At 23.7% G+C, this 19,917-nt stretch overlaps 5 protein-coding genes across 5 annotated transcripts; all 5 read right to left on the bottom strand.

Moving 5' to 3' along the window:
• Positions 1–1,641: 1,641 nt before the first annotated feature.
• LOC122511248 (histone deacetylase 3) lies at positions 1,642–4,997 on the bottom strand. Its single transcript, XM_043626382.1, has 2 exons — positions 4,080–4,997; positions 1,642–2,855 (listed from the first exon to the last, which is right to left on the bottom strand). The coding sequence occupies exons 1-2, from the start codon at positions 4,788–4,790 to the stop codon at positions 2,262–2,264; spliced, it is 1,305 nt and encodes a 434-aa protein (XP_043482317.1). The 5' UTR covers positions 4,791–4,997; the 3' UTR covers positions 1,642–2,261.
• A 2,511-nt stretch (positions 4,998–7,508) lies between these two features.
• LOC122511246 (TM2 domain-containing protein almondex) lies at positions 7,509–9,102 on the bottom strand. Its single transcript, XM_043626378.1, has 6 exons — positions 8,891–9,102; positions 8,740–8,807; positions 8,477–8,620; positions 8,188–8,309; positions 7,959–8,102; positions 7,509–7,864 (listed from the first exon to the last, which is right to left on the bottom strand). Exons 1-6 carry the CDS (start codon positions 8,988–8,990, stop codon positions 7,729–7,731), a joined length of 714 nt encoding a protein of 237 aa, XP_043482313.1. The 5' UTR covers positions 8,991–9,102; the 3' UTR covers positions 7,509–7,728.
• A 1,396-nt stretch (positions 9,103–10,498) lies between these two features.
• Positions 10,499–11,996, bottom strand: LOC122511245 (protein lethal(2)essential for life-like). Its single transcript, XM_043626377.1, has 2 exons — positions 11,604–11,996; positions 10,499–11,118 (listed from the first exon to the last, which is right to left on the bottom strand). Exons 1-2 carry the CDS (start codon positions 11,832–11,834, stop codon positions 10,765–10,767), a joined length of 585 nt encoding a protein of 194 aa, XP_043482312.1. The 5' UTR covers positions 11,835–11,996; the 3' UTR covers positions 10,499–10,764.
• A 2,426-nt stretch (positions 11,997–14,422) lies between these two features.
• LOC122511240 (protein lethal(2)essential for life-like) lies at positions 14,423–15,808 on the bottom strand. The gene is made up of 2 exons (XM_043626374.1): positions 15,439–15,808; positions 14,423–15,341 (listed from the first exon to the last, which is right to left on the bottom strand). Exon 2 carries the CDS (start codon positions 15,314–15,316, stop codon positions 14,669–14,671), a length of 648 nt encoding a protein of 215 aa, XP_043482309.1. The 5' UTR covers positions 15,317–15,341; positions 15,439–15,808; the 3' UTR covers positions 14,423–14,668.
• Positions 15,809–17,825: 2,017 nt separating this feature from the next.
• LOC122511238 (protein lethal(2)essential for life-like) lies at positions 17,826–19,423 on the bottom strand. Its single transcript, XM_043626372.1, has 2 exons — positions 18,804–19,423; positions 17,826–18,544 (listed from the first exon to the last, which is right to left on the bottom strand). Exons 1-2 carry the CDS (start codon positions 19,024–19,026, stop codon positions 18,060–18,062), a joined length of 708 nt encoding a protein of 235 aa, XP_043482307.1. The 5' UTR covers positions 19,027–19,423; the 3' UTR covers positions 17,826–18,059.
• Positions 19,424–19,917: the final 494 nt, after the last annotated feature.

Below are 19,917 nucleotides of genomic sequence, written 5' to 3'. Positions count from 1 at the left end.
CTAAATAATTTCCAAAAGTTATTCTAGAATTCAATTACTATTATAATTATTATTATTCAATTATTTTATTACAAAAACTCAATTTTTTTATAATATTTGATTTTCTCCATAGTTTTTTCAAAAGTTATTAAGGTATAAAATATTTTCAAAAAATTATTAAGAAATTCTTACAATTAATTTTTTTTAAATATTTTAATTTTTAAAATTGAATTTTCGCGAATAATTTTGTTAAAATTTTTGAAAATAATTGAATACTTTCGAAAAATTTTATAACGAATTATGAAAAAAATTGAATTCTTTCGTGAAATTTTTTTTGAAAATAATTGAATTTTTGCAAAGAATTTTACTGTTTATAAATATAATTGAATTCTTTCGAAAAATTTATTAACATTTTAGAAAATAATTAAATTTTTTCAAAAAATATTATTAAAAATTGAAAAAAATGAATTCTTTCATGAAATGTTATTAAGTTTTGTATTAAAAATAATTAAATTTTTGAAAAGTTTTTATAACGAATTAAGAAAAAAAATTAAATTCTTTCATGAAATTTTTTTGAAAATAAATAAAATTTTGCAAAGATTTTCGTGAAAATTTATTAAAATTTTGTTTAAAAATAATAATTGTATTTTTGCATAAATTTTACTATTTATAAAAATAATTGAATTCGTACGAAGAATATTACTATTTATAAAAATAATTGAATTCTTACGAAAAATATTACTATTTATAAAAATAATTGAATTCTTGAGAAAAATTTCATTAAACTTTTTGAAATTAATAAACAAGAATAATTGTTTAGTAAATTATTTAATAATTGAATTTTTTTAAAGTTCGAATCTAAATAAATTATTTAAAAATTCGTATTTGAAAATAAAAAATTTTGTAAATTGCATAATAATCTCAAATTGAATTTCACGTTCCGCGCGCGTAACATTTGATAGTTTTAAAATAATTTTTGAAAGTTAATAGTTTTTTAAATTTTGAAAAATTTCCAAACAATTAAAATTTGGTAAAATCTTTTAAAAATAATTGAATTTTTGAAAAATATAAATAAAAATGATTAAATTTTTGAAGGATTTTAATTATAAACAGGACCATGATTTCTCAAAAATTTTAATAAGTCCAAAAAGCAAATTTTCATAAAAATTTCTATTTACATTGTTCGAAGATAATTGAATCTTAAAAAATTATTATAAAACAATTCTAATAATTAGTTTTTAAAAATATTTTAATGTTTTAAATTTACCTTTAAAGATTTTTAATTAAAATTTTTGATATTCAATTATTTTCAAGCTTTGCAATTGAAATTCTTTAAAAGTTGATTTACAAAAATTGCAACAAAATACTTGAAATAAATAAATTATTTTAAATTAAATTTTACAAAATTTCAACTATTCAAAAAGATTTTTATTTGATATTTAAAAAATTTAATTATGTTAGAAAAAGATTCAAAAATATAGTTGCAATGTTTGGAAGGAAAGTCGAAAAGTTCGCAATTTTTGAAAATAAGTCGAAAAAAGTCCTAATTTTCTTAATTTCCCTGACATAAAAATTTTTTCCTGGCATTTCTCTGACTTTCCCTGTGGACACCCTGAACAACTAATGGGCGAACCAGGGTTTTTGAAAAAAATATCAAATACGTTTATCAAAAACAAAAATCACTTAATTTTTTATTATACACAAAAAATGTTAAATATACAGTGTGATTATTTTGCTCTATTCCTCATTTTCTGAACATAATGATCATTCCGTATATTTAGATACAGAATATATTTTAGGTATAGAGATCAAAAAATAAATATTATAAAATGAAGTTTAGTTTAGTTGTAAATTATGTACTAAAAATTAAAATCTAAAAATGTGTCATAATTATGTAATCGTAGGCATTTAAAAAAAAAATCCACACACTCGATAAAAATTCATAACCGCGGGAAAATTCACAAAATTGCACATTCATATTTTAAGTCATTTGGCTTTGTACAAAAATATTTCGTTGCATAAACCTTTTTAATTACCTGAGTGATTAAAAATTTAATTATATTCAATTCATCATATACGATTATCGTCTAATTAGTATAGTACAATAATTACTAAAAATTTGTCAGATACTGATTTTTAAAAAAATAGAAAATTGAAACTTGATTTTCTCATGTCGGAAGACTAAATTGACGAGCAAATGATTGAAATTAAACATCAAAGTTTCTACTCAAAATAGAAAAAAAATTTTGAGTTTTGTCGTAAAATAAAAGAAGAATTTCCAACTACGAATCACCAACATCCATTTTGTCTTGATCTCTATCACCGGAATAGTATTCATTGGCAGGCTCGACAATTTTGTCGAGATCTTGAGGATTTTGTCGACTATCGGGATCTGGTTCGGGATGTCGATCTTCATCTGGCGGCAGTGCATCGCAAGGAACATCTTGCATTTGAACACTCGGACTATGCTGCACCATCTTCAAATTGTCATAAGTGTGCTTCACGATCAAATCCAAATATTGTTTACTGTTGGCATTCTCCTGTCGTGTCACCACTTCTGGATGCAAAGTGAAGTCTGGTGCGAAATACTCCAAGTACTCTGTGTAAGGAAGCTCATTACTTATTTGCTCATCGACGAGGAGCGAAGTCTCATAGGTCCAGCATCGCGCAACATTGCGCAAAGTGTAACCTCCACCACCAACAGCAAGAAGAGGCACATTCAAATCCCTCACAAATTTCACACACTCCCCATGACCTCGTGTACTTAAACTGAAACATCCCAGTCTATCATTTGCCAATGAATCCGCTCCGCATTGCAAAACAATCGCCGATGGTCGGAAATATTCCATCACATGCGATATACACGGTTTAAAAACCTAAAACAAAGAAAATATATATTAATAACCGTTGTTGTATTTCAGTAATCAGTTCGCAGTTTGAAGTTAGTTGTTGTTTGCTTTTTTCTTTCCTAACTTTTTTTAATAATTTTTCTTTTCAAATATTTTCAATTTTAAAATTAATATATTACAAAACATTGAATTCTTGCAAAGAATCTGAGAATATTTGAATTCCTTAGCAGAATTTTATTATTTATGAAAATAATTGAATTCTTGCAAAGAATTTTGTCAAAAAATTTGAGAATAATTGAATTTCTTCGCAGAATTTTATTCTTTATGAAAATAATTGAATTCTAGCGAAGAATTTTATTAAAATTTTTAAAAATCTTAATTAAATTCTTTTTGAAGAATTTCTTTGAATTTTTTTTTTTAATAAAGTTTCTTTAATAATTTTAATTAAAAATTTTTAAAATAATTGAATTTTATGGACAATTTGTTTCAAGTTTTTAAAACAAACAATAATTTAAATTTTAGAAAATAATTGAATTATTTAAAACATTTTAAACCGAATTAAGAAATTCATTATTGAAGTCTTTCGTGAAATTGTTTTGAATATAATAGGTTAATTTGCAAATAATTTTACTATTTATAAATATAATTAAATTGCTTCCAAGAATTTATTCAAATTTTAGAAAATAATTAATTTTCGCAAAGAATTTTATTATTTATTTTAATATAATTGAATTTTTTCGGAATATTTTATAACGAATTAAGAAAACATTGAATTCGTTGGTGACATTTTTTTTTTGAAAATAATTGAATTTTTGCAAAGTTTTTAAGTATAACGAATTAAATTCTTTCCTGAAATTTTTTTTTTTGAAAATAATTAAAATTTTGCAAAGATTTTGGTGAAATTTTTTTAAAATTTTGTTTAAAAATAATTGTATTTTTGCAAACAATTTTACCATGTATTTGTAAAAATAATTGAATTCTTACGATGAATGTTATTATTTATATGAAAATAATTGAATTATTGAGAAGAATTTTGTTAGAATTTTTGAAATTAATAAACAAGAATAATCAATTAGTAATTTAGTTAATAATAGGATTTTTTTAAAGTTTGAATCTGAAATTATTAAAAAATTCATAAGTATTTGAAAATAAAAAATTTTCTAATTTTGCTAGTATTTAATAATTGATTATTTATTTAATTTAGAGAATTAAGAATTTATAGAATTTATTTAATTTAGAGTATTTATTTACCTGGACATAAGAAACATCATCAATCCCCTCTCTCAAAGGAACATTAACCGAATAATATTTTCCACTCTCAGAACCAATTTCGTACATGTCTCCCGTTCCGGGAAAGAAATAGTTTCCGTATTTATGAAACGAAACTGTCATAACACGATCTGTCATGTAGAAAGCCTCCTGAACACCATCTCCATGATGAACATCAATGTCAATATACAAAACACGAGCATGATATTTGAGTAATTCCAAAATACCAATTACAATATCGTTAATATAACAGAATCCAGAAGCTTCGAATTTCTTCGCATGATGTAGACCACCACTCCAATTAATTGCAATATCACAGACATTATTATTCAATTTCATTGCCCCGTCGAGTGACGCTCCCGTGTACATTGAACAAAAATCAAAAAGACCATCGAAAACGGGGCAATCATCACCAACGTTAAATTGACTCAGATATTTCGTGTAACCTTGGATATTTTGCGGTGTCACCCTTTGGAGGAAGTCCACATATTCCTCGGAATGAAAACGACACATGTCGTGTCTATTTGCCCGATAGGGTCTGTAGGTTTGCATTTTTCTGTGTAATCCATAATTTATCACTAAACTGTGAATAACAGAGAGTCTATGGGGTTTCATAGGATGACCCGGTCCATAATGAAAATTTCCCACATCGGGATTATAAAAATAAGAAACTGTTTTATTAAAACTACTCATAGTGATTGGTCTTCAGATATCGAGTTTATTTTTATTAAGCTCACTTTCCGGCTGATACATTAAAATACGTATTTTTCTTACTAGTTTTTGATATTTTTACTTTTTTTTAACGTTTTAAACAAAATAAAGAAATTAATTTATTCTTTTCACTCACATATTCTTACTTTTGAGGTTATTCTTGGCAACTTGGCGTCTATTCGATTCGATAAATCGACGCGTGTATCGAAAGTTTTTTTTTGAAATTTTGTTCAAAAATTGAGAATATTCTTCATTCTTATAATAAGTAAAAAAATTTTCAGTAAGAAATATAAAAAATGTTCTTTAATTATAATGCTTTTTTTTTTACTTATTTTAACTCATTTTAATTAAAGAATAAAAATTGTTAATTACAAAGGAAAGGAAAGTACTGCAATTGGTGGTTAACAGTCCAGGACAATTTTGTTAACTTATCAAAACGCGTTTACTTATGTGTATCACTTATTGTCGTTAGACTGTTTAAAATTTTTCATTATTGTAAAAGTTTCCTGTGAGGATTTGTTTGTTATTAACTCAACTTTTTGATTGAAAAAAGTGTAAGTTTATCTTTTTTTAAAATAATTTTCGTACTTGCGCATTAATTGACCATGGCGTCGTATTTTGTGACATTCGAAAAAATAGAGAAAAGAAATTTCTAAACAAAAATGACAAAGTCGGTTAAGATTGCACATTTGCAACGAAGAGTCCAAAATCAAACAAAAACTATTGTTACTGTGTGCAAACAAAACGTTAGCATAAGATTTTGTTAACATTATGTTCGTTTACGTCTATTATTTGCAACTATGAATTAAAATGGAAGACAAAAATAATTGTTTTGTATTTTACAGGTTATGGAAGGAGAAAGGAACAATAATGAAAAAGCCGCACAGAGAAGATTTGTAAACATTTGTATAAAATTTGAATCACAATTTTAAATGGAAAAGCTTTCGAAGAGGTATATCGTATTCCCAATTCAGCTCAGGTAAATTATTTCAAAATTTTTCTTACAATACTAAAAAAAGTGATCTAAAAATGTCAACAGAATATTCAAGTTGTGGGAAAAATTTCCTTTTGCTAATTTTCCTGTCAAACCTTTCTAAATGACATAAATTTGACCAAATTAGGAAATATGAAATTTTTTTCCAAAACTTTTCATTTGATTCCAAATTACAATAATTGAAAACAAATTTTTCTTAAAATTATATATTGTTTCTAGATTTATAAAATCTACTAGTTACATTTTTTCATTTTTACTTTTTTTATTAACAATTTCTGATAGACAGGCCTCGGATCGACTTTAACGAACAAAAAAAGTCGCTTTAGTCGATTAAAAATAGAGAAAAAGTCGATTATTTCATTTAGTGTTGTCACAAATATTTTATTTTCTATTTCCCTGATTTCTAAATTCAATTAATCAAAACTTCTATAATTTTGCTAAATAAAATATTTAAATACTTCTTATTTCTTTTTTCACCGGGAAATAAAATTTAAAAAATTTCAAATTCTGAAATTTAATAATTTCTAAAATTAAAACTATAACCCTTACAAAAATTCAATTATTTTCGACAATTTTTAACTAAAATTCATTTTTAAATCAATTATCTATATTACTTTTTGATATTTTTCCGAAAGTTCACCAAGAATTCAATTATCCAAATACAAAAATTCCATTTTATATAATAATCGAAACCGTCAATATTTTCTTTTTAAAGATATTAAGGTAGAATAAATTAAAAAAATTTTAATAAATAAATTCGTAAAATTAACTTTTTAGAAATATTTCTAAATAATTTTTGAAAGACGCAATAATTGAATTTTGCAAAGAGTTTTATTAAAATTATAGATGAATTAGAATTTTAGTAAAATTCCAGAAAAAATTGAATTTTGCAAAGAGTATTATTAAAATTTATGAAAATAATTGATTTTTCAATAAATTTAAAAAAAAAATCCTGAAAATTGAATTTAGACAAAAATTTTATTAAAATTTCTGAAAATAATTGAATTTTGCAACGAATTTTAATAAAATTCCCTAAAATAGTTAAATTTTGCAAAAAAATTTATTAAACAAATAAATAATTGAGTTTTTAAAAAATATTTAAAAAATAATCAAATTTTTGATAAATTTTAATTATAAATAATTTCTCAAAAATTCTAAAATAGTAAATTTAAAAAAATTTTAAATTACTTTGTCAGAGAATTACTTTTTTCAAAACTATTTTAATATTTTCATTTTTTTTTATCGAATTTACACTTGAAGATTATTCATTAAAATTTTTAAAAATTCAATTATTTCCAAAATTTTCAATAAAAATTCTATATAATAGTTAATTTTCAAAAATTATAATAAAATACTTGAAAAAAGGATTTATTTTCAATTAATTTGACTAAATTTCAATTATTTAAAATCTTTTTAATTATATATTTCAAAAATTTAATTAGAAAAAATTTTTAAAAATAATTTTTGAAAGATTTATCTACAGCTATTTTTTATACTGCGCATAAAAATCGAAAAAAGTTGCAGCATATTATACTAAAAATATGGTATTTTGTCGCAAAATTTGGAAGAAAAGTCGAAAAAGTCGCAATTTTTTAATATAAGTCGATAAAAGTCGCATTATTTGAAAATAGTCGAAAAAATCATAATATCCGAGGCCTGGATGGATGATTAATTTTTCTAATTGCAAATTAAAGATGGTAACAAGATTAAAAATTGCTAAAATGTAATAATATATATTATGATATACACTTTAATGACTCTAGAATTGTGATAATTAATAAAAATAAGTTTTCATTATTTTCTAAACTATAATGCCGAGTTTATATAAAAATAACAAAATTAGATTTACAATTAAAAGTAAAACAACAGTAGTTTTAATAATATTAAAGTCTTTTTTTGCTTCCTGATGAAAGCATATTGATTTTTCTAAATATATAAAGAACCATCTGCTGGTCCTAAATATCTCATGGAAATTAACATCACGTCAATTAAAGTCCACACTCCCAATCCTCCGAAACTGAATAATTTTCCGATACCTTCTTGCCAATGACCTAAGTAGAACCTGTTTTTAATAAAAGAGGAGGAATTAGAAAAGTTGAACAAAATTACTACTTTAATTAGCAATAATTAATTACTAATGTAAAGAACTATTTCACCTGTCAGCTCCAAATCCTCCAAGAGTTATACTCAATATAAAAGCAGTAGACCAACGATAACCTCCCGTCCAATTGCACGGTAAATTTTTCAAAAAAGTTCTTCTACCCAAACAAATCACATCACTATTAACTGTACAATTCGTTCTGGAATGTTTAAAAATATATTATTATTATTACATTTTCTTTTTAATCTTGACAATTTTTTGAATGTATAAATAAATATATTCACCGATAATATTGTTGTGGTGATGCAATTGAACTGCATGAATTTTTCTGTTGACATTTATGTTCCCAGTGTTCAGTTTGATAACAATATCGACACATAAATGTTTTCTCGATGGTCGTCTCTCCCTTTAATAAAATAATTATTTTAATACCCAAAGATAATTGTTTAACGAAATAGAAATCAATTGTTTTAGACAAATCAAAAAAAGAACAAAAGAAAAACAAACAATAAAAAAAAGAACAAAAAAAAACGAAAAATCAAAAAAGACGAACAAAATCAATTATTTACGTACAATACAATCAACCTGGTCCAAGACAGTACAGTTGACTTTGTAAATGTCACCATAAACACAATTTGCATTAAAATTACATTTTAAACATTCTCCACCTAATTCTGAACATTGTCCTCCAGTGGGACATAAATTAATTGATTCCTCCTGAAAAAATAATTAAGAATATCACTTATTTTTAAAAAACACGAGTAAACAGTGAAAAAGACAAATAAAATTTTTGCAAAGTAGAAATTATTAAATAGATTTTTTTCAAAAATTCTAACCTTTCGATTGGAAAATGCAGGAGTCGAATTTGTATTCGCATCTTTTAGAGCATAACTCGCTATACTTTCTAAAACAATAGAAAAATTAAGATCGTCAATTAAGTATTGTTTTTATTAATTAAATGATGTAAACAATAATTTGAATAGTCACCATAGCCCATGTGTGCTTGTTTGATTGTCGTTGACAATATTCCCAGAATTAGAAAGATTACATTTTTTGAATTTATTCTAACGACGTTCATACCGAACATAAAAGAAAATTATTTAAATAATTCACAATTGTTTTTTTACATTTAAAAAACTTGTGACAATTAACCTTCACGTCAGTTTTTTGTTTTCTTTCCAACAAGAGAGCAAAAAAATATGGCGGATGATTGTGACGCATAATAGTCTGCTACCCAATGAGAATTGATAGTTCATTTATTTAACAAATAACTACATTTATTTTGCATTTTCACCCATTGTGGTGATTATTGTAATTTTAATTTGTTATTGGTTGATTTATTTAGATAGTTAAATGATATTTTTTAAGCTTATTTTTAGAAAAACGTAAATTATATTCTTGTCTTTTGAAATTTTACCGCCATAAATAGTTTTGCGCCCCCATGTAGAAGTTCATGAAAGTAATATTTAAATTGTACTAAAAAATCTTGTTTTAATTTTATTTAAATTCTTTATTGAAAATTAAAACTGTGAAAAAATCTACTTCATTTAAATTTTTTATATTTTTACCTTAACGTTTTGTTAGGAAAGTTATTTTATTTTAAATTAAGTCAGGTACATGAAAAAAATTTGTTGTCAGGGAAATTAAGCAAATTGAGACTTTTTCGACTTTCCTTCCAAACATTGCAACAAATTACCACAATTTTTAGTAAAAAAAAGTGCAACTTATTTTGATTTTTATAATGCGAAAAATAACTATAATTACAAATCTTTCAAAAATTGTTTTTAAATAGTTAAAATTTTGTAAAATTTAATTGAAAATAATTAATTTATTTCAAGTATTTTGTTACAATTTTTGAAGAATTTTAATTGCAAATTTTGAAAATAATTGAGTTATCAAAACTTTTAATGGAAAATATTTAAAGGTAAATTTAAAAATGAAAATAAGCTTCTTATTTTTTAAAATTCAATATTTTTAATATTTTTAATTACATGTTTCCAAAAATAATAACATTTTAGAATTATTTTTAACATTTTGGTGAAAACAATAATGTTCAAAATTTTTAATTAAAATTCATCAAAAAATTCATTAGTTTTTTTAAATTATACAAAAATTCTTTTAAGAAATACAATTATTTTCAAAAAATTACATTAATAAAATATTTTTAAAAACTATAATTATTAGAATTGTTTTGTAATAATTTTTTAAGATTCAAAATTTACTTTTTGGATTTATTAAAATTTTTGAGAAATCATGGTCTTGTTTATAATTAAAATTCTTCAAAAATTTGATTATTTTTATTTATACTTTTCAAAAATTCAAAAGATTTTACCAAATTTTAATTGTTTAGAAATTTTTCAAAATTGAAAAACTATTATCGTTCAAAAATTATTTTAAAATATTTTTAAAAAATTAATCGTAAGAATTTCTTTAATATAATTTTTTGAAAATATTATACCTTAATAACTTAAGAAAAAACTATAATAATAATAATTTTTATTTAATTTAATTTTCAATAATTTTTAAATTTGATTTTATAGGTAAAGTTATAATTTTAAACTTTAAAACTGGGTATTGAATGAAAAGACAAAAATATTTCTGTTTATAAATAATTCAAGTTTATTTAATTATCTTTGAGATATTTATAATCAACTTGATCTTAAACCTAATCTTTAAGATATCTATAATTAACTCACTTATTATAATCGTCATTAATCTTAGGAATGTCAATTATGGAAGAAACAAATGACACTTATGAAGAATGAAAATATCGTAGAGGTAGAAAAAATGTCTTAGTTATAAAAAATAAATTTTAGAAACAAAGAAAAAAGGAACTTTTTGAAAAGTGAACTGAAAAAAACTTATTTAGACACTTTCTTCTCAGTCTTCATCGCCTCGGCTTCCTTTGGTTTTACATGTTCTTTGGAAGCAATTGCAGGTTTTCCTGTATGCTCAATTTGGATGACTTTTTCGTTTGAATCAGTCTCAGTATTCTTCCTGGGCACTGTAACCGAAAGAACTCCATCCGAAGAGAGACAGGATTTCACTTGATCAATGTTACATTGCTCTGGGATGAGATATTTTCGTGTAAAATGTCGTGATATAAAACCATGTTCGTCCTGTTTTTCTTCATGTTTTCCCTGGACGACTACGAATTTATCCACGACCTTGACAGAAATCTCTTCGGGTTTGAACTGTTGAACGTCCAGGTTGACCTGCGAAAAAAGAATATTTTTTAGTTATAATTAAAATTTTTCCCCTTTCTTATCGAAAGAAATTTTTATCAAATTACATTTAATTCTTTTTCAATATTTTTCAGTTAATTTCTTCAAAAAATGTTCAATATTTTATTCGAAAGAAATTTTCGTTAATTTTCATTTAATTTTTCAATATTTTTTAGTTAATTTCTACGAAAATTTTTCACTAGATATTTTATTCGAAAGAAATTTCCAATATTTTTCAGTTAATATTGCTTCAAATATTTTTCACTATTTTAATCGAAAGAAATTTTTATCAATTTTCATTTAATTCTTTTTCAACTCGAAAAGAGTGCAATTGATTAATTTTGTAGGTGAAAATCATAAAATTCAGTTAAAAACAAAAAAAAATTACTTTTTAAAATTTAATTTTAAGTTTTTTTTTTAATTTTAATTTATAGTTTCAAATTTAAAAAGTAATTGTGTAAAAAAACCCAACTTACATGGAACTGGTCCTTGTCAGCTTTGACGACAGAAGTTCCTTGATTGCGTGCCCATGGTCGTTGATGATAATTCACCATTGGTCGTCTATCATATCCCCAACGATTACCATACAAAGCCGGAACCATTAACTCCTGGGGATTGAATCCAAGTCCGAAATCCTGATCCAAGAGAGAGTGAGGACGCTCAAGATGGTCCCACCAGTCGGAAAATACTAATGGTGCAATCGACATTTTAAACTTTTTACTTTTCACCGCAGTAAAACACTTAAAAACACTTGATTTCGTATAATACACGAACTATGAACTTTAGATTATGATGAACACGAAGTTTCACTTTCGACGTCTTGTATTCGAATGATGGAAACCGGCGTTTCGAAACTGTATTTATACACCCAGCGCACCGGCCGGCATATTCTGGCAAACAATAGCACCTTCTAGAACTTTTAGAATATTGTCGAATTTTCCAGAAATTTCTGTCTGTTTCTTGTCACTTACTCACATTTTCGAAAAAATGGTTATTTTAACAAAGTACAGAGTACAGTATTAATATAGAATTGTTATCTTCCATCAACAGATAACGTAAATTTCAAATTTTAATTATTGAAGAAAAGTAAGGTTATGTTTCAGTTTTTTTTTGTTTTTTTTCATGTTTTAAAAGTTTTTTTCATACTTTGTATTATAATTTCCATCTTTTTCGGTGAGTTTTATTTTATTTTGAACTAAGTAGCTTTTTTATATTTATTTTAATCGTATATTTCAAAAAAGATAATTACTTTGCAAATTAGATAAGTAAACTGTGTACTTATCGAGAGTTGTCAAATGTGGAATTCTATTTTTAATTCGTTTTGAAAAGTAATCTGCTTTCATTTTGCAGCAAATAGAGGTGATAAATAATGCTTAAATCATCTTTACAAATAAAATTATGTCCTTAAATGTCAGTTTTTTAAAAAAAAAATATCCGCAAAGTCCGTAATTTGATTGAGAAAAAACGAAAAGTTCGTAAATTGTACGATATAATTTGGAGAATTTTAGAGAAATTACAAATGATTGCAGAAATTCAATTATTTTCAAAAGTAATAAAATTCTTCGCTCAAATTCAATTTATGTTCAAAAATTTTTTTAATTTCTCGTCAAAATTTCAATTATTTTTAGAAATAATTGAAATAATCCAAAATTCAATTATTTTCATAAATTTTAATAAAATTCTTAGTAAAATTTCAATTATTTTCAAAAATTTTCCTCAATTCAATGATTTTTAATATCTACTATTTTAATAAAATTTTCCAAAAGAATTCAATTATTTAAAAAAATTTTCATAAAATAATAAAAATTTTACAGGAATTCAATTATTAACAAATTTTTTTTATAAATTTCTTAGCAATCATTCAATTATTATTATTATTATTATTATAAATAATAAAATTTTTACATGGATTCAATTATTTTCGAAAATAATAAAATTCTTTTTAGGAATTCAATTATTTTCATAAATAATAAAACTCATTGCAGAATTTCAATTATTTTTAATAGAATTTTAATCGAATTCCTCGAAAAAATGTAATTATTCTTAAAAATTTGATTAAAATTTGTCAAAAGAATTCAATTTTATGAAAATGCAATTATTCGATAAATTGTTTTTTGTGTATTTAAATAATTGAATTCTAGTAGAATTTTCTAAGAAAAATTGATTTCAAAGTGAATTTCAATTAAGATTTTAGATAAAAATTGAATATTAAAAGCATAATAGCGTGAATTTTTAGTAATAATTGAATTTTGAAATGTTTTTAAATTAAAATCTGTGAAAATCTGAATTTTCCATATTTTTAACTAACAATTCTGTTGAATTAATTTTTTTTGAGAAAGTTTAATTACGGATTTTTTTTTAAAATTATTTGAAGTTTTTATTTTCTTATACCTATATATTTAATTGAAGAATTTACGAATAATTGAAATTTTGTAAAATGAATTGTAAACAAATAAATGTGAAAATTCTCAAAGAACTTTTTCAAAAATTATTAAAAATCCTAATGGATTTATAAAAGAATTTTAGTTAAGAGCACGAAAAAAAATTTAATTTTGGAAAAATTACAAATTATTGCAAATATTCAATTATTTTCAAGCGTAATAATATTCTTCGCAAAAATTAAATGTTGCTCAAAAATAATAGAATTCTTCTTAGGGATTCAATTATTTACTTATTTACTCATCGTAGAATTTCAATTATTTTTAATAAAATTTTAATCGAATTTCTCGAAAAATGTAATTATTCTTAAAAATTTTATTAAAATTCTTCAAAAGAATTCAATTTTTTTTTAAATTTGGTGATAAAATTCATTATGGGAATTGAATTTTAAGTAAGAAACATTCAATTATTCAATAAATTAATTATTTTTGTATTTAAATAATTGAATTCTAGTAGAATTTTCTAATAAAAATTGATTTCCATTTCATAAAAATGAATTTTAGTTTAAATTTTAGATAATAATTGAATATTAAAAACGTGGATTTTTAGAAATAATTGAATTTTGAAATTAATTTTTTTTGAAAAAGTTTAATTGAATTTTTTTTTATTATTTTCTTAAGTTTTTATTTTCTAATATATATTTAATTGAAGAATTTACGAATAATTGAAATTTCATAAAATTGAATATTGTAAACATTTGTTTACAATAATTGTTTGTAAAATTTGAAAATTTTTAAAGAAATTTTTCGAAAATTATTAAAAATAATCGATTTAAAAAAGAATTTTAGTTAAAAATTCGTAAAATTAATAATTGAATTGATAATTTGTAGGATGATTTTGAAAAAAAGTAATTCAATTAGATTTAAAATACTGAATATTTATTTATATGTTTTCTACTTGTTTACAAATATTTATAATAATTAATTAAAAAATACGATCTTTTGAAAAGATGTTTATTTACGCACTAGTTGAAAGTATTTAACTCGCAAAAGTGAAATATATTTTTGTCTCCGAATTTTCTGGTTTGATACCAAAAATACGGATTTGAAAGAAAAAATACGAATTTTAAAGGAAAAATAAAAGCAAAAATATTTATTTAAATTTAAGTAGATTTTGCATTTGTTTTTCGTCCCCTTTGGGGCGTAGTTGGAGTTTTTTGATCCTGTTCCTTATTATCTATTGTTTCCGCAGATCCATTGGAAATCGACTGCTGCGTTTGCCGAACTGCAGCAGGTTGGCCAGTGAATTGAATTTGGATTCTTCTCTCGTTGGGCTCAATTTGATCCTGTTTTCTGGGAGCCGTGATTGACAGGACGCCATCGGATGAGAGAAAAGTCTCCACTTTATCGACATCACACTGATTTGGAATTGTGTATTTACGAAGGAATTGCCGAGAAATCCAACCATGCTGATCCTCTTTCTCCTCGTGTTTGGCCTCAACAATTACATTTTTGTCAACCACTTTGACACTTATTTCATTTGGCTGAAATTGTTGGACATCAAGTGTTACTTTGAATTTATCCTTATCCGAATCGACAATCGAATTGCCGTGACTCCTTCGGGAGTAAGGACGATATCGTCTGCGGAAGGAACGTCTACCAGGTCTGTAGACGACCATTTCATCGGAACTTGGAACCGTGTTCAACAAATCTTCCAGATTTAAATCAATTCCAAAATTTTGATCAAAAAGACGATGAGGACGATCTAAGTCCTCCCACCAATCGGAGAAGATCATTGGCACCAAGGACATTTTTCCCCCCTCAAGTAAGTCCTAACTGAAATTAAAATTAAATAATTTCTAATTTTAAAATTCCATTCTTGATTTAAGATTGATTCTGAAAATATTAATTTTCAAATTTTTTAAACACTGACCTTTTGAAGAAGAGTATTTTTGAAAGTGAAATATTTTTAAAATCCTGGAGCGATGAATATTTGAACTTTGCTGCCTTCAGCGAACTGTTTTCACAATTTTAGAAATAAAATTCGTATCTTCTGTCACTTTGTTTGCAAAAGTTGATAAAAAATGATAATAACGTTTGTAATAATGATAATAGCACGTGGTATTATTATGATTTGAAGTAACTGCTGTTTCTGAGTGACGCTCCCTTTTTATATATAATGCCGGTTACTAAGGCAACTCAGTGGGGGGATATATTGACCGGTTTTCGTAACTCTTTTCTGCTGAGGAAAATACGAGACGTGACCTTGAATCGTCTAGCGATGAATGAAACTGCAAACTGCGTTGAATTCATTAAAAATTAAAAATAGATTTCTCGCTGTTTTATAATAGAATTTGATTACAGTAAAATAGTGTCTGGTAACTGTCTGCTTTAACTATCGCATTTATTCTTGAGTTCAAGTCTCGTATTTCTACACACTATTTTTATTTCTATTTACTACTTTTTAGCTTCTATACTGCTTTTTAATTATTTACTGCTTTTAATTATATACTGCTTTTTCATTTTATATTGCTCTTTAAATTTTTTTTAGTTAAGACAAATAAATGCGAATTTTGCAAAATTAATTAAAAACCTCAATAAATTAGAAATTATCGATAAATTTAAAAAAAAGAAATTTGTATTTTCACTTGGGTGAAGTTTTCGACGTTTATAAACCAACAATTGAAGGAAAAAATATTTTTTTTTTCAGAAAACTACATTTTTTTGTTAACAAGTCAACTTTTTGAATTGTTGTTGAAAAAAATATTGTTGCAAAAAGTTTTCGGATACAAAAATTGCAGTAGAAAAATATTTTTTCTTTCAAAACGTTGATTATAAACGTTGCGAACTTCATCGAGGTGTAATTTCTTAAAAAATACTTAAATATTTAAATAATTTAAAATTTTTTTATAAAATAAATGTAAATTTTGCAAATTAATTAAAAAACATGTAATTATAAATTATTGATAAACTAAAAGAAAAGAAATTTGCATTTTCTTAAAAATATTTTTTTATTAAATAATTTTTAAATATTTTAGATATAAATGAAAATTTTGCAAATTAATTTTAAAGAAAACGTAAATTAAACATCATTGATAAATTTAAAGAAAGAAAATTTGTATTTTCTTAAATATGTACCTAAATATTTTTTTTATTAAATAATTTTTAAATATTTGTAATATTTTGATAAAATAAATGCAAATTAATTTTAAAGAAGAAGTAAATTGGAAATTATTGATAAATTTAAAGAAAGATTATTTTTATATTCTTGAATAGTTCTTAGATACTTATATATTTAAATTTTTGCAATTTTTTGATAAGTAAATTCAAATTTTGTAGATTAATTAAAAATCAAATAAATTAGAAATTGTTGATAAACTTCAAGAAAGAAAATTTGAATTTTCATAAATATTTAAATATTTTTAGAAAGAAATGCAAATTTTGCATTTATTTTAATTAATTTAATTAATTAATTAAAAAAAACATGTAAATTAGAAATTATTGTTAAATTTAAAGAAAGAGAATTTGCATTTTCTCAAATAAATTTTGAATATTTCTTATAAATATTTTGATCATATTAAAAAGTAAATTCAAATTTTGTAAATTAATTAAAAATCAAATAAATTAGAAATTGTTGATAAAAATTAAAGTAAATTTTTAAATACTTCAAAGTAAATTTTTAAATACTTAAAGAAACTAATTTCTTTGTATTGTTCCCGTTAAGAAATAGAATTTTCCAGAAATAATAAGAAACTTCTAGTTTGTTTCTTTGAAAGAGTTTTTTTTTAACTGTTCTAGAATTTTACAGATGCTTCTTTTTGGAGCTTCAATTATACTTTGTACACTGTCGAAAGGTCGTGTGCTTTTGTAGTAGTGGTGACAGGCAAATGCTTAGGGGAATTTATTTCAAAATGCTTTGGGAGAATTGCTACTTGTTAAAATAAATATAGAGTAATATTGAATTAAAATTAAATTACATGAAACAAAATTTATATTTAAAATTCAAAATTTCAAAGTAGATATTTCGAATAAATAAATGTATTTAAAAAGAAAATTAAAAGTCGTTAATAATTCAATTTTTGTTTTGAAAATTAAAAGGACGGATTAATTTGCAAGAATTTTGATAATAGAAAGAAGAAAGGACAATTTATTTTTACAGATTTTATTTCACTTTATTTTATTTTTATAAAAGTATAAAGGACATTTTTTTGAACATGAGTATTGAAATTTGAATTTAAATTTCAGATTCTAATTAATTAAATTATTAATAATCAGCTATTAATAACTATTAATAGCTATTAATTTTCTATTAGTATCTATTAATTTACTATTTGTAACTATTAATAATTAACTAATTTAGACTATTAAAATTTATACAATTTACTGTAAAGTCATTATTTGGTATAATTATTAAGACAAAAGTTTATAACCACTGTGTCATGATTTCTAACTATAAATATTGTCATATTGACCTTAATATTAAAATGACGAGAATAATATGGCAAATATCACAATTAATTACAATAGTTTAAAAAATTATTATATCTTTTGGAATTAAATTGATTCATCGACCGTTTCCACTGTAACTTCTTCCTCTTCTGCTTTTTTCTCTGAATTGTTTTCTGAATTGTTTGCTGAATTGTTTTCTGAATTGTTTTCTGAATTGCTTTCTGAATTTTTTTCCACTTCTGGTTGTTTGACTTTTTCTGAAATTGCAGGTTTTCCGGTCTCCTCTATGGGAATTAATGTTTCTTTCTTTTCCTCTTCGGATACCTTCTTAATGGGCGCTGTAATCATCAGAATTCCATCAGTTGATAGGGTGGATTTAATTTGTTCGATATCAACTTGCTCTGGTACAAAGTATTTTTTGATAAAATGCATATTATTGCATTTTTTATCATTCTCCTCCTTCTTCTCATGCTTGGCTTCAATAATCACGAATCTGTCGATCATCTTCACTTTAATTTCATTTGGCTTGAAATTTTGAACGTCCAGAATCAATTGGAAATTATTCTTGTCGGCCGTTATTATTGTTGACCCTGAAACAGTTTTAGGAGATAGAATTTTTTTAATCGAATTTTATTCATTCTTTTTTCAATATTATATTCATTTTTTTTTCTTTTTCAAAACTTTATTCCTCTTTTACTTTTTCAAAACTTTATTTATCTTTTTCTTTTTAAAAACTTTTTTTTTCAAAACTATTAATTTTTTTTCAAAACTTTTCCTCTTTTTCATTTTTTCAAAACGTTCTATTTAAATGAGATTGATATTAAAATTAGAGATTCAGATTTTACATACCTCTATCTTTTGGTCTTAAGATATCGGCCCAGTTTCGATCGAAAATATCTAAAGATGTTGGACGATCCAAAATCGAGGGCAAATAAAATCTGTTGGACCATTCGGGAAACATGAAATTTTCAAATCGTCGATTTAGTGCCATATCTTGGTGGTCCAGGAATAGATGAGGTCGATCCAAATCGGCCCACCAGGCTGACAATAATAAAGGAAGTAGAGTTCTCATTTTTCCAAATTATTTGCAAAAGGAAAAAATTTTTTTCTCAAGTTTGTCCGATCTTCAAAAATCGATTTTATTTTCTATCACTCACTGAAGGAATTAAAATCGAAAAAAAAATTCACAGTTTGAATATTTATTTGACTTTTAATATTTTCAATTCGTTTTGATTTATTTTGATTTATTTTTCATTTAGAAAAACGAATTCGACACAATTGATTTCTGTTTATAACTGACGATGAAGTTTTCAACTGAGAATGCAATCGCAAAACTCGGATTATTTATGTTGCGCTCCTCTAAAAAAAAGTGGGGGGATGAATGATCTGGAGTGTTCACGAAAATCCACGTGTTCAAATGGAGAGAAAATTCCTAGGTAAACAGTGACGAGTCTAATGATGATTCGCTGATACAGAGAAAATCTGCTGTGCTATTCAGAGAAAATAGAAATTTCAATTATTGATTTCGTCATAAAAGAATTATTTCTTTCAGTAAAATTTGTATAGTTAAAAATTTTTATAAATTTGTCAATTTTTTATTTTATTGTTGGAATTGTTGATTTTAATTGTAAATTAATCAATAGACTTTACAATTTTTTTCTGACATTTATATTCAGTCAAAAAAAAAAAAAAAAAACCACAAACAGGATTTCGAGAATATTCCGATGAACTGTATCTAAAATCGTTTATCTTGTTTGTGTCATTCAAGACGTTTAACTTTTGCTTTTCAAAAAACTTTCATGAGCAACGGCTCATGAAAGTTTTTTGAAAAGCAAATTTTGTATCTTTGAGCTTCTCACACAAATATTTTATTCAGAATAAGAAATGTCGCAAAAAAGTCCAGAATATTTATTTATTTATTTAAGAAATAAAATATTTATTAATATTTAAGAAATTAAATATT

Source organism: Leptopilina heterotoma, unplaced genomic scaffold (genome assembly GCF_015476425.1).
Source record: "Leptopilina heterotoma isolate Lh14 unplaced genomic scaffold, ASM1547642v1 Lhet_81, whole genome shotgun sequence".
Taxonomy (NCBI): Eukaryota; Metazoa; Arthropoda; class Insecta; order Hymenoptera; family Figitidae; genus Leptopilina; species Leptopilina heterotoma.
Note: the sequence above shows the minus strand (reverse complement) of the source record. Positions and strands in the feature narration are given on the sequence as shown.